This window comes from Theobroma cacao, chromosome 3 (assembly GCF_053813885.1).
Source record: "Theobroma cacao isolate CCN51 chromosome 3, ASM5381388v1, whole genome shotgun sequence".
NCBI lineage: Eukaryota > Viridiplantae > Streptophyta > Magnoliopsida > Malvales > Malvaceae > Theobroma > Theobroma cacao.
In genome coordinates, this window is record NC_142641.1 from 13575936 (window position 1) to 13599357 (window position 23422).

Here is a 23422-nt window from a genome sequence, read left to right on the forward strand (position 1 = left end):
TCATGATTTAGATAAGTTTACATGATTATTGAGCATACAAAAAGGTCATCCCACCTTGGAAGTTGAAACCTCTCCATTAAAATTTTAAATTTTCACAGTTGAGAACACTCGCTCTCATTGCACTTCTCAGATTTGCTCCATTTGCATACCACAAATGATGATACCTGAACAACTACGGGTTGGAAATCAGATTTGTTTAAGATTTCCAACATCTTTGTTGGGAGAGAGAGGAAACAAATTGCTAGTTCGAAAAGAGAAAGGGGGAAACGTTTCCAGAAAATATAAAGATACAAAAATTGCTGGAAAAGAAGTCAGCATCCCGAACATACATATATCTTTTTCAACACTTGACGTGCAAAAACTAGATGAGACTTTTAATTCTGAACATACAGACGGACACCTCTTTCTCCATCTTGCTCGGCCATTTACACCTCTAAAGCTATAGACACATTGTACAACCCATAATTAACTGCCATCAGATCCTCTGCTTCTTCTGCATCCACCTACCAGGACATACACCATCTGAAGGGAGCTGAGCTGATATATAGCAACAGCAAAAAAAAAAAGTGTAGAATTCAGGGAAACTTTTGCCTATCCTCTTTGGAAATCAGCACCAGAAATAATTATTTGTCATCCTCCCACCAAGTAAATTAGCTTAAAAACTTTTTACTGGTTCATTATCAGAACAACAGCACGGGCTACTATGAGCATACTCGAGATCTTTGCCTCTCCCGCTCTTCGGACATAACCACAGATGATGACATATCTCTTTCTGCTAAACATCTTTTGTATGGTACAAATCCCCTACTACACTTTTGAAGAGTTGTTTTCCCCTCAGGACAAGGACGTTGGCATTGAGAATCAACAGAATATGAACTCTTCTCCCTATTTTCTGCTTGACTAACTGAGCCAGTATTTGAACCAGTAGAGGATCTTTCATTTAGAATTTCCTTCTGTTTCACCCTCTCTTCGACACAAGAATCTGTTTGGGTTTGATTAAATGAGGTAATGTAATAAAAGGGTAGACCTTGGTAGAAAGTCCACCATGGCAGAGGAGCATCACTGGTGGATTCAACATGGTCAAGTTTATCTGGGTGGATTTCCATGTAAGGGGATAAATTAGCTTGGGAAGGCACCACACTCCAATCTTCGTTGACAGTCCCAAGTGATAAACGTGTGTCTAAGTGTGTTGACGGTAATGCCTGAACAAGCATGTCACCTTCAGCATCAATATCCCCTTGAGCAGTCTTAGATGTCGGAGACTTAAAATTTTCTGCATCCATGGAAGGTTTATGGGAATCTTTCACCTGGACTGTTTTTCCAAAAAGCTTAATACTAGTGAAAGGCACAACCATTTTTGCATCTCCTTTAGCACCCACAGAGCCCTTGAAATCTGCATTGAGTTTCTGGATAATTACATGAAATGAAAAGAAATCAGAGTCCAAATTCTAGACAAAGTAAAGGTTAGCAATAGTTGTTTGGAGAACAAACAAAGCCAGAGATTAATGCCAAAACTTTACCATGGGCAAAACATCCTCCACAGCTGAATGACCAAACACCTTCACAGATGACAAAGATGCTTTCTCTTCCTCTGCAGACGAGTTAGATGTTGCATAGTCAATGTCCTTTTCTACAGGGGATGTATTGATTGACTGCATATTGGTAGTACAAGAAGTGGGGGAAGAACATCCATTTTGCTGCTCTGAGGCAGCAGACCCCGTTGCATCAGAAGTCAATGCAGACAAAACTGATGTGGGTGATTTGTTATCTTGTTCTCTAACAAATTGACTAGGGGATGGAGACCTCTCTGGTTCAGATGATGGTGATATTCCTTTGAGTGAATCAACAGATTTGCGGGGATATGGATGCACTGGCTTTCTCTTTGGACGAGGAGGGGGTATCTCAATTGGGTTAATGGAACCCTCAAAGCCACCATTTGACTCTCGGACAACCTGGAACCACAATCAGAAACATGCAAGTATAAGAGACAAAATGACCAGGAAAACCTGCCAGAGAATGTCTACACATTGCATGGCCGTAAAAGATACAATACATTTTCCTAATCAAGAAAAGCGTGCAATGAAACTAAAGCAATAAACCTTTGAGAAAAACTTTTGCGCATGGCTTCGAATTTGAACTGCAGTTTTGGTGCCTACATGCTCTGCATGAAAATGATAGTAACTTAATCTGTTCAAACCATAACCTGGGCATAAAAGTGAATGAGTTCATCTCCCAACTTGCACTTACCTTCTATTTGGCGCCAGCCACGACCATACAGCCTTAAAGCTTCAAGAAACTTCTGATGCTCTTCCTCAGTCCATTTTTCCCTTTGTTTAGTTATAGTGTAGGGTTTTCTGACCTGTTTTAAAGCAAAAGGAATATTGGACAATGTCAGCACAGCCAAGAAAAGATTAACAATTAACTTGTCAGGGACTAGTCTTAAAGGAAAGTGTAATTCACAGGCAACGTGAAGAAAGGAACCTTGGGTGTATGGTCATGCTTAAAAGTGTATAACTCCTGAAACTGGGTCAAAGTCTCAGATTGTGGGCTGGAATTGGAGCAGCATATACCAGATTTAGGAGCGTTGGGCGATGTTGTGCCTTCAACTTGGTCCTATATGAAAATTTGCAAGAGCATTTTAAAAAGAAGGAAACGAGGCTCTTCACAATATATAAACTCTAATATCACTTTCCAATAACAATCGTTAGTACCAAAATGAATGCTTAAATCTTATAAAAGCACATTCACCGCCACACAGAGGATTTCTGCATACAATAACACATGACTTGGTAACACAAACAAGCATTCAATTCAATAAATTGCAATAATCAATAGAAGCATGGAGCCAACAAGCACAGTAATAACAATTAAAGAAGCGGCAAATTCTATCTAGGATGTAAAAAGATCAGTCATGACTCAATGAGGGACAAATCCAGTAATCTGATTTGACTGCATATATATATTAGCATATACTGAAAATTCACCCTTTACCTTAAGAAAATATCAAAATCTAAATCAATCAACTAGATTCCATAACACTTGCAACTATAAAGCCTAAAAAACATAATAGGTCGCTATGTACCTGAGTAGCCATCAGGAGAACCGGATTTTGCTTTCAAATCTTGCAGAGCCAATACTAGAATACTCCTGCAAAAGTCCCAAACCACTCTTTAAGCGTATGTATGTATGTATGTATGTATGTATATCCCATAACCCTAATCATAAGTAATAATTACAATCCAACCAATTAACCCCTAGTTCCTACTTGTCTCTTAATCTCAACGACCAATCAGAATTTTTCTTTAATTTCAAACTGAAACAAAAGGAAAAAAAATAATAAAAACTAATCATAACTCCCCTCCTCTGCAATGAACAGTGAGACGCATAAGAAAAGATCATTAAATATCAAGGCAACTGAAATATTATCCACAAAAGACATCAGATCAGCCAGAAACTCACCAGGTAAAAAGAGAAAACTTGAGCCAGGAATGGAAATGACGTCTTTGCGGCAGGGGAATGAATTCGCAGCAAATAACAATAAGAAGAAATCAAAATAGAAGGAAATTAAACAGTTGTACTCGGAGAGGCTGCAAAAGCATTTTCCTTTTGAAGAAAAGAGAAAAAGAATCAAGAAGAATCGGAATAGCAGATAGAAGAACGAAAGATAGATAGAAACAGAGAGAAGGAATGGAAAATCAATAGAGGAAGGTTTTCAAGTTGGAAAAGTGAGATATATATTACCACTCAGTAATGTTATTATTTATGTGTAAAGGCAGGGGAAGGGCGCCACGTCAGATGCAATTTCTGAATTTTATTTTTTATTTACATGGAAAATTCGAGAAGGGCTTTGGAGTCTTGTGGCTGAGAACGCTCGGGTCCCTCGACACGCGGCATCTTTTGCTTGCACTTTATTTTATTTCAAAGATTTTTCTCTCTCATTTTTTTTTTGTGGAAGATATTGAGTGATGGATGGATAAATGATAAATGTGGCCATTTTCAGATATTTTGTGACTTTTTTCCCCACGCGCACTTCGCACCACGCTCCTGTTTCTTTCGTCTCTGTCACATTATCAGAGAGCGTGCGACCGACGCAGCCCCTCGCTCGAGAGTGGAGATAATAGCGGAACAGAAAAATAAAAGGAAAAAAGCAGAAGAAACAATCGAAAAATATCTGTGAACTCTAAAAACAAGGAGAGACAAAGACGGCTGGCCAAGTGGTGGTGCAGCTTGTGACATAAAGAGCTTTGATGAGCTGAGGTGGTCCCCACCACATCTCCTCTGCGCTTTTTGCCACATCAGCTCTTCTTTACCGTAAACGCCACGCGTACCATCTTCAACCAATACCGTCCAAGTAAATTTTCAAATAGTTTTCTTTTTTCTTTTTTAATTATCCCTTTCTAGACAGTGTGGGCGGCGATCTCAGGCGGTTGACTCTACAATAACACACTGTGCAAACAGTGGTCGTAGGCGCATAATTTCAGCCTCATGTCTTTGTTTATTTTCTTCGTGAGGATAATGGTGGGACCTAGCCTAGCCTAGCCTCAGATTTATCATCTTGCCTACCTAGCTTTCCACTCCTATATATCTCATCTCTCTAAAGTCCTTTTTAGTTTATCTCAATAGACTATTTAATGATATATTTGATAAATAAGACTATACTATTTAAGTAACAATATTTACATAATATTACATAGTAATATTAAATATTACTATTTAATTATCTTATAGTTTAATATCACTTAAATAATATTATAAGTCAAATATATCTATGTGTGTGTGGAACATATTAAATAATTTAATATTAAAAATTATTATTAAATAAAAATTACATAATTATTTGAATTAAATTTATTACAAAATAATAATAATTAATATAATTTTAAATAATATTAAATGATGCACATAATTTAATTTTTAATAATGTTATTAAATTATTAGATATTAGATATTAAATTAATTAATAATGCTAAATTATATAATTAGAAAAATTACCCTAAATATAATATAACTTAATATTAGTTAAAAATAATATGTAAATTTTATATTTAATAATATTATTTCAAATAAAAATATTTAGTTAATTAATAATATTAAATTATAAAAAGTTATATGAAATAATATTATTTAATAAAATAAAATATAAAATTATATCAAATGAGAGTGTGCTTAATAATATTTTATTATGAAAATATACATAATATCTACTACTGAACAGTATCAGAAATGAAAATGTTATTTTAAAAAATAAATTAAAAAATTGAATAGAAAAAAGATTGTAAAGAAGTCGAACTAAAGCGTCATTGATGAAAGGGGAAAAGTGTATTAATTATACACTAGTACGATGTGAAGGTAAGGTGTTGATTATCTAAAACCAAAGAACAAGGGTTTGTCCACGACTGAGCTGACGGTCCAGATGGAAAGTGACACGTGGTACTGAAAGCAGAGCAGCCTACCCCTTACATGGAATCAACTGAGGAGGCTCATTGGCTAGAGTCGGCCAATTCTTTATGAAAAAGAAAACGCAATCTACTGCTACTATGAAATTTCACTTGCCAAGATACTAATAATTAAAAGAACAAGAAAAAGATAAGAAATCAGGAATGGGCAGGAAAATTGAGAGCCACAAGTTGTGTGGGGCTTGGTAAGGTTGTTGTTAGCTAAAACATAAACAAGAAGAGTCCAGCTATCGGCCACGTGGGCCCATCCCTTCGTCTAGTCAAAAAGATATACATTGTATTTGTATATATAGTACTACCACTAATTAATATATACTACTCAAATAAATTAATATAGTACTAGTAGTTTTCAGCAATTACAAAAATTAGAGGCCGATCTTTCTTGAAGATATTCTCTTTCTAAGGAGTTCTGGCTAGGATCGTTATCTGCTTTCTTCAAAGTATTTTGCTTGTTCGCTTTTGCCTATATTACAGTATTTCATCTTTTTTCTCTCATAATTAGTAATTAAGTTTGATTTTTTTTTTAAGTTTGATTGTTTTTATTTATCAATTAGGAGCATTAATGCTTTTCAAAAAAAAATTATGAGCATTAATTGCAAATAATAAAATTATACGTAGTAATCAAAATTATCAAAAGAACATGAGCATTAATTAAATTTTTTTTAAAAAATGAGCATTAGCTAAAATTTTTAAAAAAATTATGAGTATTAATTAAAATTATAAAAAAGTACATTTCTAAAACTTTAAATAGAATAGTTTTCAAACATATTTATTAAGATTTAATTTGATCAAATGATTGAGATATTTAAGGTAAAAATAAAAAATTGACAAAAAAATCAAATTAGAATATTATTTATGACAGAAAGAGTATAATGAAAATAAGCACGAGCATCGTTGTTGCGGTGGAAAAAAGGAAGAAATAAAAAACTGGATTTGATTGGGTTGTGGATGTAGCAGATGTCAGATACGTGCACTCACATGTGGGATGAATTTTTTAAGTGGGGAAATTTGTGAGCCATGATTTTGATATTTCCAGAGTCGAGTGGAATCAGCCATCAGGGCAGGGCAGCGATTGTAGGCCTCTAATTTGCGACCTTTGCCCATACTCCTCCTACCAACTTCGTCACATGCCTTGCGCTGTACTGCCTAGCGTAACCCTCGTTAATCGTTTCACGCCCTGTCCCTACCGCTTTTCGCCCAATTTTTAGTTAAAAGGGCCTTGAATCATATCCTCATTTACACATTTTGGATTCCCTTCCCAGGCCACCATCACGTGGTGCCATTGCCAAGTACCCAAACCTTAGCTTATAGAAATGTTTTCTGGCTCTCTTTTTTTCCCTTAATTACTTTCTCTTCAATCCATTTTCCACCTTGTGTTTGTGACTTGTGAGATGATGATAGCTGTTGCCAAACATTGCTTATCTGCCTTATTTTTTTTCAATAAAGGAAATAGGTATAATGTTTGGTAAATCACAAAAAGTAAGGGCTTTTCTATTCCAAGTTTACTTTTGGTTACCTTAAAATAAAGTCATGCACCATCAGATTTGTAATATTTATTATAAGGTCATTTTTTCTTGATATAATATTTGAAAAAACTCTTCAACTATTTAAAAAAATTTTAAATAAAATTTAATTTTTATTAGGTTTTATCAAACTCTTATATTTTTATTTTGTATCAAATAAATCTTTATGATTAAAAGTCGATTAATTATCTTTAAGTAAAATACCAATTGTCATTTTATGTTTATGTAGCACTAATATGAATGGTGAAAAATATTATATAGACATGCAGAGCCGGCCATTGGGTGAAGCCACCCAAGCAAGGGCTTTAGGCCCTCAATTTGAGGAGGCCTCAAATTTAGAAAAGATTTATAATTTTATAATAATTATAATATAATTAATTATATTAAAAATATATATAAAAGTAAAAAATAATTAATAAAATTATTTGTTTTCTCATTTTTTCTAATTATGTGCCTAATAAATCTCAATTTTCTATCACTTTCTTATTTTTAAAATGCTATTAATTCTCAACTATATTATCTTATTTCCAATCAACTAACGGTTATATGTATTTAATCATCTCCAACAGTTAATTTTTTCTCACTTATTGCTCTTATTTTCAATTAACTCATTTAATAATTTCCAACAACTATTTTTTTTCTATATATAAAACCAATTATTTTTTTGGTAAAAAGTTGAAGTCATTATATGATAATAGTTTGAAAGAATATTGCCTTAATCTTGAATATTCCTTAAAATATAATAACTATTATGATATTGATGGTTTAGATTTACTTTCAGAGTTAAAAATTTTAAAAGAAATTATACAGAAAGAAAACAGTTCAATTGACATACTTAATCATATAAAAAGACTCGATTCTTTTCCAAATGCATATATTGCTTTTAGAATAATATTAACAATTCCAGTAAGTGTTGCTTCAGGAGAAATAAGTTTTTTAAAACTAAAATTAATAAAATCTTATTTAAGATCAACAATATCTTAAGAAAGATTAAATGGATTGGCTATATTATCAATTGAAAAAGAAATATTAGAAGAACTTGATTATAAAAGTTTAATTAAAAATTTTGTATCTCTAAAGGCTAGAAGAATAAAATTTTAATAATTTTTTTTAATTTCAATAAAAAAAACCTCATTTAAATATTTTGCTTTAAACCTTTGAACTTATTAGGCCGCCTCTGTAGACATGTCATTACGCTACATCAACATATCAGTGTATTACATCAGTATTATATAGTATAGAATAATAGTTAGTCAACTATTAATAATGAAGATTTGTTTGACTCAAAATACAAATTTAAAGATTTGATTGAACATAATAAGAGAATAAAATCTAAATAACTTAAAAATATTTTTAACTATTATTTCTTGTTTCTTTGAAAACAAAACAAAACATTAACACAATGCAAAGAAGTTGGTGTAAAGGGCTCTTGCTCTCTTCCTTCTCTTTGGTAGAGACAAAGTTAGTCAGACTAAAGACGTGTGGATATTTGGTTTTATGGTCTTCCACAAACAATTTTTTGGTTTATGCCTTAGCTTAGTTTTTCCAATGAAAGTGAAATTTATATATATATATATATAAAAGAGTTTTCAGCGGAAGTCAAAGTTGTCATCTAATTATTAATAAATTTTTAATTTCAGGTTGATTAATTTGGAAGAAATTTTTATTTTCTTAAAAGAGTTTATTGTAATTTATACCCCTTAACTTACTTGAAATACATGATTATAGCTTAACGTAAATTAAAGAAAAAGTCAATGAAAAATTAAATTATATTTCAAACGACTTAACCTAAGTAGGTAATTAAGAATTAAGATAAAATGTACATAACATTGGTTGTAAAATAAGTATTTAGTGTTGTAATTACTTTAGAACTTTAACTTATGGAAATTATTAGAAGCCTAAAGGAGGAGAGAACAAGTATAACATATATCAATGCAAATTGAATTTAATTTTCTTAAAATCTTAACATAAATTTGCGAGAAAAATAAGAACATAATATCTTTCATATAATATTTTGTAATTTCTTTTAAAATTTATTTTATGACAATTATTATCATAAAAAATTAAAAACAAGTATAACATGATACTAATTTAACATAAACAAGTAAGATGTCAACATAAATTGAAATTAATCTTCCTAAAATTTTAATGTAATTTTCTAAAATTAATAATAAAAAACATAACCTATGTTTTTTTTTTAAAAAAAAAATTGGTTGTAAAATAGATTAAAAAATATTGTAATTACCTTAACTAGTCTTTATGGTAATTAAATGAATAAAAATTCCTGTTATGGTGACAATCATTGCAAAGAAAAGTAGAAACAAATATAAGATGATATTCTATAGTTTAACATAAAGTGGTAAGATATCTCCTTAAATTGAAATTAATCTTTAAAATTTTAACGTAAACGTATAAGAACAATGATAAAAGCGCATATATATCTGTTAAAAAATAGGTGAGAGGTGACATAATTACCTTAAAAATTACTCTATGGTATAATTGTAAGAATAAGTTAGAATTAGCATAACATGATGTTTTTTAACATAAATGGGTCAAATGTCAACTTAAATTGAAATTATTCTTCTTAAAATTTAATGTAACTATGTTATAATAATTGTGAAACAAATAGCATTAGTCATAACATAGGTGAAAAGTTAGCCCAATATCACATGTACCCAAAAAAAAGTAGAAAAGTGTTATAATTACGTTAATGTTATGAATATTTTTGTGAATATCCATTTATATTATCTATATCTAGATTTGATGTAAATTAGATTGGATTAAGATATAGTCTGTCTAATCCTTAAGTGTTATCTTCATTTTGTAAATTCAATCTAGATAAGGGGTTATTAGTTTATAAATAGACCCTTTCACTTCATTTGTAAATATATACTTGAATAAGATCTTTTTACTCCCTCTACTTACTTTCTTTCCCTTTAAATACTTTCTTTTATATTTCTCTTAAAGTTGTTTTTTTCAGATTTATTTTATAACACGTTATCAGCACGATTCTCTGATTTCTCAAGTTTTAGAATTATTATGTTTTCATCATCTTTAAGCTTCAAAAGGATTTCAATGATTGGGTTTTGATTTCTGATTTTAAAAAATCAGGTAAGTGACTTGATATCCTTTTAGTATTTCCATTCCCTAAAAATCAACCTTAATATGAATTTTACTATCATATAGTATATATTTTAAACTTTGATTGGAAAGTGAAATTGCTATTATATAGCTATTAATGTAAAACTATGAATGTCCATTCCCTGAAGTGAATGTGACAAACGAGCTACTAATAAAAATTATGAATGTTCATTCCCTGAAGTAAATGCGACAAACTAGTTACTAATAAAAAAATTATAAATCTGTCCATTCCCTGAAGTGAATACGATATCATTTAATAATTATGGTCATAATCATGAATCCATCCATTCCTTCAAATGAATGCAACATCGTTTAATTATGATGGCCATAATAATTTACACTATCATTATTTTAATTATAATTTTACCACTAGAAGTGGATAGATAATTTTACCATAAAAAATTGATGGATGCCTTAACTCACTAAAAAAAATGGATAATTCACTAGAAGTGGATAACCCATCATATGTGGATCACCCACCAAAAGTGGATGTATACTTGTAACCTACCACAAATAGATGAATACTTTCTGTAAAGCCTAACCTTATAAAATACTTGTCATGACATACATGTGATGGATAGCATGTTTGCATGCTAGGAGAGTCCCGAAAAATTTACAAAAGTCGGTATTGTACCTAAAGGAACAACAAAGTTGATGTAAGCCTCGAACTAGATCAAATAGGAATTCAAGATGAAATTAAGAGCGTCACAGTCCAAGGATGACTCAAAATGGTAATTCGGAGTTTGAGGATCAATTTGGAGTCAAACCAAAATTTTTACTATCTAGGGGCAAAATGATCATTTGCCACCTAGGGACAAAATGGGAATTTTTAGAAAAGATTTTTTTGGCCCCATTTTACTTATTAGAGTATGATTTGAGTATTGGAGTATGATTTGAGGTTAAGAAGTGAAAAAAAAATTGTAATCTCGATATTTTCATAACATAGGGGTAAAATGGTAATTTTACCACTTTAGGGGCAAAATTGTAATTTTACACACCCGACACTTGTCCAGCACATGGATTTTATTCAATATTATCATGGATATTTGAAGGAATTTACATGGAGGAGAGAGAAAGCTTAATAGTTAAGAAATTAAAAACGGGCCAATGACATGATGCCACATGTCATGCCTTTATTAATTTATTATTTTCCTTTTTAAAAGGCACAAAAATCAGCCCATCTTCCACCCCATGGTTGGCCAAACCAGCAAGAAGAGAGAGAAAACAAAAACCAAACCCTAGAGAGAGAAAATCAAAGAAAAAGTGTGAATTTTCAAGGAAATTAAGTGAAGAAGGTAAGATTTTTCTATTAAGCTTGAGTTTTCTTATTCCCAAGCATTTCTCCTTATTTTCCATGATTAAATTGGATGTTTTCATGGCTGGTCATATGGGTCTAGAGAGAAAAAATTGTTGGATTGATTTGATTTTGATATATGTTAGTGTTTAGTGTTAGTTTAGCATGTTAGTAAACAAAATATGTAGAAAAACATTCATTTTTCCCATTACCTAGCCTTAATTGAATTTTCAAGTCAATGGTGAGGAAGAATGTGATGTTATTTTAGGTTATTTGATTATGAAATCATGGTTTTTGATATGAAAATTAATGAATTATGGAAAGAAAATCAAGTAGGAAAAATTGTGACAATGATGCACCATTTTGGCTGAATTTTTCCAAGAAGAAATATGAATGTGGCTTTGCTGATTTTTGAGTTATTTGGCTGGACATTGGTAATTTGAAGCATTAGAAAAAGAAATGGGATCAATTAGAGCTAAATTGGATGCGTATTTCAATTTATTGGGTAAAAGATCGAAATAGGTTTATACGGTGTTTAGGAAAAAATTAGACTTTTTGCATTCCATATCATGCATTAGTAGTCTAAATTAGTTTAATTTCAATTTAGTACCAATGTGGTGAATTTCTTGATTTTGTACTGTGTTAAGGTGGTGAGTCCTCCGATAAAGGCAAGGGAATTGCATCCGAGGACCAGTAGTCTGAGTATTTCGAAAATCCCCACTCTAAACATTGTGAGTAACCTTACCATCATTTTAATTATCTAAAGTATGTTTTTATTCGGTTTTAGTGAATTTTATGAAAATGAGTTCAAATGGTAAATTTTTATGTTTTGTAAACAAAATGTGTTTAAATGAAAAGACTTTATAAATTGTCTTGAAACAAAATAATGATTTGAAAAATAGAGTAATTAGAGACCACTAGTATGTTGCAAATTTATGATTGGAAATTGATGGCTTATGTTATATTGTTATTGTTTTGGCATGACTAGTTGGGCTGTATTTTATGAATTGTATGAATTATTTTATTTTACCCTTGCAAGTTGGGTAGTATCATATTAACCTTATCATGCTGTTAAAATTTTATTGTATGGTGGGTTTAGCTTGCTGCAGTGGGCGGGTTCTGTGGACCAGCCTATTAGAGGGGTACAGAATCCAGATATATATATGTACCTCGGTTGGAGAGGCGCATAGGGTATCTCCTGAGGTATGGTTAGAGTTCACGTCACGCCGAATCACCTCGTGACGATGAACTTCACTAACGCCAAGGAACGACTGTGTTCTTTTTAAACTAAAAATATATTTACGTGTATACGAACTTTTTAACAGCCTTGGCGGACTCGATTAGATGCCTCGGCCAAGGTATCCCCGATAATGATTTTGGCAAGAGCCAAGCTTTTAAAATACTCATAAGTCATGTTGAATATTTAAATGAAATGAATATTTATGTTATGAAATACATATTGAGATGAAATATTTTAATTGTCTCCTTTTACTCGGACTTTAGATCTTTTGAATGATGTTTGTTTACTCACTGGGATTATAAAATCTCACTACTCTCATTTCCTTTCATTTCAAGCTCAGATTAGATTGTAGATAGCTGATCTCATCGAGGACTACTGTTGGGTTTGCATTCTTCAAACTGTAGGTTATAGTCCTCTTTACTTTTGTTTATTCGGGGGCCCACTTATTATTGTAAATTAAATTAAATACTTTGGCTTACTGTATTACAGTATGTATGAATTTATTTAACTTTTACGCTACAAAAATTATTTATGGATAACTCTAAAAATATTGTTTTATGATAAAATAGAATATTTTACTTAATATTTCTTTATTTTCTTATTATACCCAAACAACTGAAATTTCGTTTTAAATAAAGATTTTAGACTTTAAAACTCACTTTTGATTATGAATTATATATTTTGTACTCGTATATTACATTTTAGCCTGTTTCGAAATTTTTGGAGAAAAATGACTAAAATACCCCTGTGAGACAAAAATTATTATTTTATTTGTTTTGAGTTGGAAACAGCTTAAAATCTACTAGAACATGATTTTTGACAACGGTTACTCACGGGGGAAATGAGATACTGATATTAAGCCTTGCGGGGTCTCGGTTGGCATTTCGAGAAATGAGTGTCTATTGAGGTACCGAGGCGGTTGTCACGGGCTCGAGGGGAGTACCGGGTCATGACACTTTCAATGCACCAAAATTAGATGGATACCTTAACCCACTAACCCACCAGAAGTGGATAACCCATCAAGAAGTAGATGAATACTTGTAACCCACCAGAAGTGGATAAATAAAAAAAAATAAAATGAATATAGAAAACGTATTGTTATTGATGTGGCATGAAAGATCATTGGTCACGTACTTGTTGTACGTCTTAAATTTTATCAAGCATCACTGAAAATTAAAACATCTTGTGATAAATTTTAATCATGGCCAAGTTGATATAGCACATCAAGATATTTGTCCACCTTGAAAGAGGAATTGATTACATGATTGTAATAAAAATATCTATTATTGATTTTCTTGTCCTAAAAAAGGAATTGATCATTCAATTGGTAATAGATATATCCTAAAATAAACTTAATAGTAATTGGTATATTTAGTATAACTATATTAGTAAGATGCTTTAATATGTTTTCATTATATTTAAATGATATGATCTTATTATGTGTTTTAATTCTATATTTAATATTCTTTTATGTTAACTTGCAAGTTTCTTATTGTATATATTTTATTTTATTGAAGAAAATATATATATTGATCTTGTTGAATCTAAGATCAATAATGTAAATATATGTCTAGCAGACATTGCTACAACACACACTATATTTAAAGACAATTAATATTTTTCCTGCTTAATAAAAAAAAATCAATGTCAGTTCAATAGTTAGTAGTACAAGATTAATTGGAGGCTCCAGAAAAGCTAATATTTTACTACCTTGAAGAATAAAGTAATAGAGGATGTATTATTTTCTATTAAGTCTCAAAGAAGTTTATTAAGTTTTAAAGATATTTGTTTTGAATAGATATCATATTGAGACAACGAATGAAAAAGACACTCAATACCTTTATATGACATCTATTATCTCAAGTAGAAAGTGTGTGTTGAAAAGAAAAATTACTTGCTCTGTTCTCGGAATTAAACTATACAAATATTAATTAAAACTCATAGTAAACCAGAAGTTTACTAATGATTTTAAGGTTTGACATGACCGGTTGAACCAGCCCAGATCAATAATGATGTAAAAAAAAAGATTGAAAATTTATATGTTCATTCATTGAAAAACTAGAAAATTTTTCAATCTAATGAATTTTAAGTGCTGCTTGCTCTAAAGGTAAATAAATTATAAGGCTATCACCAGCTAAAGTTAGGATTGAATTCCCTACGTATTTGAATAATATTCAAGGTTATATATGATTTCATACATCCACCATGTGAACCATTTAGATATTTTACAGTTTTAATCGATGCATCGACTATATGGTCACATGTGTGCTTATTATCAGCTTGCAATTTGGCATTTGCAATCATTAGTTTGCAAGCACATTTTTCTAGTTAAATAATCAAGATTATTTGTCTTGATAATGCTGGTGGATTTAAATCTCAAGCCTTTAATATTGCATATTAGTTGAAATAACTATTGAACAGCCTGTCGCTTATGTTTATACACAAAATGGTCTAGCAAAATTATTTATTAAACACTTCCAATTGATTGCAAGCTTATGAAATTCAAACTCCCAATGTCTACTTGAGGGCATGCCATTTTGGATGCAGCAGCATTTGTATACATCAAGCTAAACGAGTTATTAATTATCTCCCTACACAATTGGTTTATGGTTAGGAACCAAATATTTTCCATCTAAGAATTTTTGGATGTGCAATATATGTTTCAATTATTCCACCACAATGCATAAAGATGGGTCCTCAAAGGAGGTTAGGAATATATGTTGGATACGAATCTCCATTTGTAATTAAATATTTAGAATTATAAATAAGAGATTCATTCATGACAAAGTTTGTCAATTGTCATATTAATGAAACAATTTTTTCAACATTAGGGAGAGAAAAAATAATTAGCTAAAAATAAAAATTCTTATAATAAATTATCATTATCTAGTTTTAATCATCGTACAAAACAATATGAACTTGAAGTTCAAAAGATAATTATTTTTCAAATATAGTATATTAGTTGCCAGATGTATTTACTGACCTAAAGGGAATAACTAAATCTTATATATCAACTGCAAATGCTCCTATTAGCATTGATGTCCCTATAGGACAAAGCACGTCAGAAGTGTAGAAACCAATCAGTTCCAAAGATAAAATCCTCGAAAAAGAAAAGGAGCAAATATTTAAGATGGTTAAAAAGAGGAAGTAGAAACTCTAGAAGAGACTCTTGACATAATTGAGAAAAATTCCAGAAGAAATTCAGGTACCTGAAATCATTGAAAATGAAAAGATCTCAATCAATTATGTCATGATGGGAAAAGATGGAACCGGTAAATAAACGTTGACGATATTTTGTATATAATATAGAGCTCAATATTATGAAAAAAAAAAAACGAGGATCTTAAATTTATATTTATTGAAGAATTTAGACATATAAATGATTGGCCAATGTGGAAAGACGCAATCAAAGTGGAATTGAATTCACTTGCAAAACATGAAGTTTTTGGACTTGTAGTCTGTACACTAAATAATGTTAAACCAATAGAATATAAATGGGTTTTTGTGCGAATATGAAATGAGAAAAATGAGATTATGAGATATAAAGCATGGCTTGTCACACAAGATTTTCTTTAAAGATCTAGTATTTAATATGAAGAGATATATTTTTTGTGGTGGATACAATTACAATTCTATATTAACTAGTCTGGCAATATATGAGAAAATTAAAATGCATATAATGAATGTAGCTACAGCTTATTTATATGGCTCATTTGATATTGATATGTAAAACCCGACCCTATAAATACATGTCATGACATACATGCACTGAGTAGTATGTTATTATGCTAGGAAAAGCACCTAAGAATAGACGAAACTCGGTATTGTACCTAATGGTACACTTGAGTTGATTTAACCTCGAACTAGTTCAAATAGGAATTGTAGGATGAAATTTAATATTTTATAGTCCAGGAATGACTAAAAATGATTGTTCGGAGTTCGAGGGTTCATTTGGGGTAAAATTAGAAATTTTGATATTCAAGGGCAAAATCGTCATTTTGCCACCTAAGATAATAATTTGATCATGGAGTGAAATTTTTGATCAAGATTAACTATTTGGAATATAATTTAATGATAAGAAGTGAAAAAGTTTAATTCTGGTGATTTTTGGAATGTAGGGGCAAAATCGTAATGTTGCCACCCACGGACAAAATTTGAGATTTTGAGAGAAGTTAGATCAAATTTGACAAATTGGAGAATGGTATGAGTATAAGGGATGAAAAATATGTCTATGGGCAATTTTTCAGTTTTTTGGGCAAAAATGTAATTTTTCACTTTTACGGGGGTAAAAGTGTAAATTTCAAAAATTACTCCACCGAGACTTTGGATGAGTCTGAGAATTTTATCTAAGCTATGAATATATGAGACAAGTGTATGGTGAAAATTTGGAAACAAATGGATGAAATTTTAAAAATGGGCCAATGGGAAAGTGACATGTGGCATTTTTAATGAAATAATATTATTTTAATGAAAAGTCAGCCCATTTAAACCCAAATTTTGAGTGCTGGCCGGCCATAAGGAAGAAAAAGAGAGGAAATAGAGAGGAAAGGAAGAAAAAAAGAAAAACCAAAGAGAAACAAGAAAATTCAAAGAGAAATTCGCGGTTTTCGACCCTTTACGCGTCTAACGGTAAGATTTTTCGATTTTAGCTTGATTTCTACCTTTCCTATGCCTTTATTTCCATTTAGCATGCTTGAGGAGAGAGATCAAAAAGTGATATCAAGGGCTGGACGAAATTCTAGGGGAGAGAAATTGAAATTTTTAGGTTTTGATTTTTAGTTAAATTGATAGTTTTAGTTAGTTAAATGTGTTTAGAAATTAAATTGGGCAAGAAATCATTAAATTTTCGCAATACTCACTCTTGGCTGGATTCTCAATGCTGTACAATGATGATGAATTGATTTTATTCTAAGGGAAATGAAGAGAAAATGATGAAAAACGATTAAACGTGATAGAAAAACAAAGTAGAAAATTAACCGAGTTAATGTCCCATTTTTGGCCGAATTTTCCAAGGAAGGGAGTGAGCTGATTTTGTTGTTTTAGAAGGTTATTGGCTGATATTTAATGGTTAGAAATGTTGGAGAGAGAATGGGATGATTTAGAGCTAAAATGGAGCGCGTTAGCAATTTATCGGGCAAAGTGCCAAAAATAGGTTAATACCGCGTTAAGCCGTTTTAGGCTATTGCATTTCATACCATGCATTAGTATAGGATTTAAGTTAATTATATAGTGATTTAGCATCAATGTGATGAATTGTGTAAATTTTTGTAATGTGTCTAGGAGGAGAGCCTTCCGAAAAAGGCAAAGAAGTCGTACCTGACGAGTAGTGATCGGGGCGCTTAGAAAGCTTTTAGTTTGTACAAACGGTGAGTAAACTTATTATTATTGTAAATTATCTAGAGTTTATTTTAAATGCCCTTTATGTATTTTATGAAATGAGAACGAGATTAAAACGGGATTTTTGATGTTTTAGGAATAAATGTGACAAATAAAAATATATTGTATTGATTATGAAATTGAGTAATTAGAGGCTACAAATTGACTTGAAAAATATATATTTTCCTAAGAATGGCTTATGAGAAATGAGTATATGTGGCTATATTTTGTGAATGCATTGGGAATTTTATGTAAGTTGTTTTACTATGCAGGCTGGATAAATAAATAAAAACCACGTTATACTGTCGAAATTTTATTAAAATTGGTGGGTTAGTCATTGCAATGACGGGTTTCCGTGGACTGCCTATTAGAGGGGCACGATAAACCCAGTTATATAGTTACTCCGGTTGTAGAGGCGAGGAGGGTAACTCCCGGGGTAGTATTAGAGCTCACTTCACGTCGAACCCCCACGTGAATGTGTAACTCGGCCAACGCCAAGGAACAGCTAGTTTTTAAAAATAAAAATGTGTTTCACGTGTGAATATTTTAACACCCTTGACAGACTCGGTTAGATGCCTCGGCCAAGGTATCCCCGAGGATTAGTTTTGGCTTGAGCCTTGTTTTAATAAAAGACATAAGCCTTAACAACTATTTTGGTAAATTACAAATATTTTATGGTTTAAGAAATAAATTGAAAACATTATGAAATGGGTTGAAATTTGTTGTTTAAACTTGCCTCCATTTTACTCGCCTTTAGATATTTATGATAATGTCTGTTTACTCATTGGAATTGCAAAATCTCACCCAACTCCTTTCCACCCATTTCAGGTTCAGTATAGACTGTAGATAGCTGATCTCATCGAGGACTACCATTGGATCTGCATTTTCCAAATCGTAGGTTCACAATCCTCTTTACTTTTGTTTATTCGGGGGCCCTCTTGTTATTGTAAATTAAATTAAATATTTTGGCTTATTGTATTTCAGTATGTATAAATTTATTTAGCTTTTACGCTATAAAAAATTATTCACGTATAACTCTATAAATATTGTTTTATAAGAAAATAGAATATTTCCCTTAATATTTCTTTTATTTTCTTATTATATTCAAATAACCGTAATTTCATTTTAAATGAAGATTTTAGACTTTTAAACTCATTTTGAATATGAATTATGTATTTTGTACTTGTATATTACGTTTTAGCCAGTTTTGAAATTTTTGAGAAAAAATGACCAAAATACCCCTATGTGACGAAAATTTTATTTTGATTGTTTTTGATCTAAAATAGTATATATTCTCTAAAAACTCGATATTTAACAATGATTGCTCACAGGAAAGGAAAGAAACTGATATGTAAGCCTTGCGGGGTTTCGGTTGGCATTCCGGATAATGAGTGTCAATCGGGACGTCGCGGCGATTGTCATGGGCCTGAGGCAGGTTCCGGGTCGTGACACGATATCTATATGAAAACCCTGAAGGTGTTAAGTTGCTTGAAACATAAAATTCTCGAAAAATTTACTCGATTAAATTAAATAAATCTTTATATGGATTAAGGCAATCCAAACACATGTGGTATAATCGTCTTAGTGCATATTTGTTAAAAGAAGGCTATTAGAATAATCCTGTATGCCCATGTATGTTATAAAAGGGTTTAGATATGAATTTATTATAATTACTATTTATGTTGATGACTTGAACATTATTAAAACTCCTGAAGAGTTATCAAAAGTCATAGATTACTTAAAAAGAGAATTTGATATGAAAGATCTTGGAAAAAACAAAGTTTTGTTTGGGTCTTTAGATTGAATACTTAGCAAATGGAATTTTTGTCCATCAATCTAATTATATAGCAAAAGTGCTAAAATGATTTTATATGAAGAAAGCATATCCATTGAGTTCACCAATGATTGTAAGGTCACTAGATGTGAAAAAAGACTTTTTTGTCGACCTCGTAAGGATAATGAAGAACTTCTTGGTCCTGCAGTACCGTATCTTATTGGAATTGGAGCACTAATGTATCTTGCTAGCAACACATGACTTGATATATCATTTTCTATGAATTTATTAGCAAGATATAGTTCTTTTTCAACTCGAAGACATTGGAATGAAATTAAACATATACTTCGATATCTCCAAGGAACAATGGATAGAGGCTTATATTATTCAAATGCATCAAAATAAAATTTAATTAGTTATGTATATGTAGGATATTTATCTGATTCATACAAAGCTTGATCCCAAATAGATTACTTGTTCACATATGGAGATCTGTAACTCAACATATTCGAGAAATGTGTGGTTTGTCAACCAAGAAGGAAATTCCAACAATGTTATATGAGGATAATACTGCTTGCATAGCACAGCTAAAGGAAATATATATTAAATGCGATCGAACGAAATACATAGTTCGCCAAAATTCTTCTTCACTCATTATCTCCAAGAAAAAGGGTGAAATAAGTGTTCAACAAATCTAGCCAAGTGACAATCTAGCAGATTTGTTCACTAAAGCTCTTTTTACTGCAACATTTGAAAAGTTGGAATGCATCATTTTAAAGATCTCTATACTGTAATCATCAAGGGGAGTAAAATACGTATTGTACTTTTTTCCTTCATCAAGGTTTTTCCCATTGGGTTTTTCTTGATAAGGTTTTTAATGAGGCAGTATTTTAAGAACGTATTCTTGAAAAGATTATGTACTCTTTTTCCTTCACTAGGATTTTTTTTCCCATGAGGTTTTTTCCTAGTAAGGTTTGAACGAGGCATATTCTTAATACAATGGATATTCAAAGGGGAGAGTTATGAATATTTTTGTGAATATCCATTTATGTTATCTATATCTAGATTTGATGTAAATTAGATTGGATTAAGATATAATCTGTCTAATCCTTAAGTGTTATCTTCATCTTGTAAATTCAATCTAGATAAGGGGTTATTAGTTTATAAATAGACCATTTTACTTCATTTGTAAATATATACTTGAATCAGATCTTTTTACTCCTTCTAATTACTTTCTTTCCCTCTAAATACTTTCTTTTATATTTCTCTTAAAGTTGTTTTTTTCAGATTTATTTTATAACAGTTAAAATTTTATTAGTGGTGACTATAATTGTAAAACATGATAATAGTTAATGTAAATAAGTCAAATATCTACATAAATTGAAAATAGTTGCCCTTCAAAAAAAAAATTGAAAATAATCTCTATAAATTTTTAATATAAAGATGTAGAATAATAAATGCAAAAATGTAGAACTTCTATCATAAAATAGACAAGAAGTGTCACCATTACCTTTAAATTTTATTTTTATGGTAATTAAATGTATAATTTTTTATGAAAATTATAAGCGTAAAAAAAGTAAGAATAAGCATAACTATGGATGCCTACTTTGTTACCTAATAAAAGGATGGCTATCCCAAGAGGACAATGGGAGTTAATGAAACAAAGTTGTTTTCATTAGATACTTCTCAAATATCTTTTTCCTACAGGTTTTCCAAAATTCTCAAAAAATGTTGGATGAAACTACAATTTCATAAACTTTGCAAAGACATATTGAAATTAAAATGGATTTTCGATGGAGAATCTCTGTCAATAGTTTTGAAATCATATTCACAATGCACTGTTGTAGCAAAATATTTTGTTCTTTATGATTTTTAAATAGATTTCAAGATTTTTTTTTGATGAAAATGAAGCTTTGGTGGACCTTTGATTAAAATTTGAGCTTGAAACTTCTTTTGAAAAAATATATAAGAAAATATTTTACTGGACTATATTCTCCCAATTGGGTCCAAAATTGACACATTTGCACATTTGGGCTAAATTCACCCAATTGGCTACTAGCATTGAGTCTAAACTAATTCACAGTGGAAAATAGACTTATTTAAATATTCAAAGACCTATTTTTTGTATTTTTGTTGAAAATTATATAACTTTTCTATTTTTCAAAAATCATCTTAGAGCTAGAAATGAGACATTCTTTCTTTTTTTCTTTTTTGAAATGATTTGACTTTCTTTTGACTCTAAGTGATTTTAACTTCTTTAAATCACTTAAAAACTGTAAGAGAGTTTGACTTTAAAATGTTAGGGTCTTCAAAGCCTTAAGATGCACTATATATACCCCTTTAACTCTCTTTTGGGGGGAGAGCCAAGAACGAAAAGAAGTTAAGGAGCTAGAGAGAGGTAGCCTTAAGTGACTTGTGAACAAAATAATATGAGTTTGAAAGAGAAAAAAATCCCTAAAGGTTTCCTTTTTTTTAGTAGTCAGCGACCTAGAGCATTTCTTAGGTCAATTGAGATCCCTAAACAGTAACCAAATCACCTTAAATAGCCTACAAACAATAAGCTGAGTACTTGAGCTTTTTGAGTTCAAGTGAAACAACCTAGTTCTTCATTTTCATTGGAAAATATGATCAAGTTAGAAGCATTTAGACCATCCTAGGGATTTGAGCTCCATCTTTCTTGGGTATTAGGAAATCAGATATTCAAGAGATCATTCGTGCAATGAAAATTTAAAATTTTTCTTCAAGAACAAGATCAAGCTTTGATTTGTTTAACATGGATAACCCTAATTATAAGGAACAAGATAAGTATACCACAAAACCTTATGAGTTGAAATCAACAAGAATGAAACCCCATAATTGTAATTTCCAAACACCAAAGCAAGAGTTATAACAAACCACAAGTTATCCAAGTGTCTAGCCCTGAATAGTGATCCATACAAGTGAGAGTGAGATAATCTTGAAAGAAGGGAGGGAACTGTTTAGCCAAATTCTCTAGTGCTTGCTAAGGTTGTTTTTTCTTCAAAAAATTGAGTAGGATTTATATTTGATGCATTACATTATCAACTCATCAAATGCTATCACTTCGTTAATGAGGTAATACTAAAATCTTTTGGAACATAAAAATAATTAAATATTAAAAATTTATTAATAATCAATTAACAAAAAATAAAATATTTTCACTTTTTTCTCTAAAATCTTTTCCAAGTTTTTAGGTTCATTACTGGTTTAGCTATTTAAAATAAAATTTTTTTGAAACCCTAAAAGAGAGAAATTACTAAAACCCTAAGGCTGGAACCCTAAGAGAAAGATTGAGGAGTTTGGTAAGGGGATTTCGAGTTTTTGTTAAAAGAATGGGAATTCAAACCAAAATGTTACATCTTTTTGAAACCTTAAGAAAGAGAAATTACTGAAACCTTAAAAGAGAGATTGAGGAATTTAGTAAGAGGATTTTGGATTTTTGTTGTTGAAAGAATAGGAATTCAAATACATAAATCACTTAAGAAATATATCATTAAAGTCAATAAATAAAAATTACCTTGAAATCTTTAATTATCCTATTGTTCTTAAAGTTGCACAATTTTACCAAAAATAATTTTAACGGACGAAGAAGAGGAGAAG

General features: G+C 30.8%; 1 protein-coding gene across 1 annotated transcript; it reads right to left on the bottom strand.

Annotated features, from left to right (window-relative positions):
* Window positions 1–403: 403 nt before the first annotated feature.
* LOC18604492 (protein REVEILLE 7-like) lies at window positions 404–3700 on the bottom strand. The gene is made up of 7 exons (XM_007037007.3): window positions 3460–3700; window positions 3083–3147; window positions 2482–2613; window positions 2248–2359; window positions 2100–2161; window positions 1521–1952; window positions 404–1406 (listed from the first exon to the last, which is right to left on the bottom strand). The coding sequence occupies exons 2-7, from the start codon at window positions 3092–3094 to the stop codon at window positions 702–704; spliced, it is 1455 nt and encodes a 484-aa protein (XP_007037069.2). The 5' UTR covers window positions 3095–3147; window positions 3460–3700; the 3' UTR covers window positions 404–701.
* Window positions 3701–23422: the final 19722 nt, after the last annotated feature.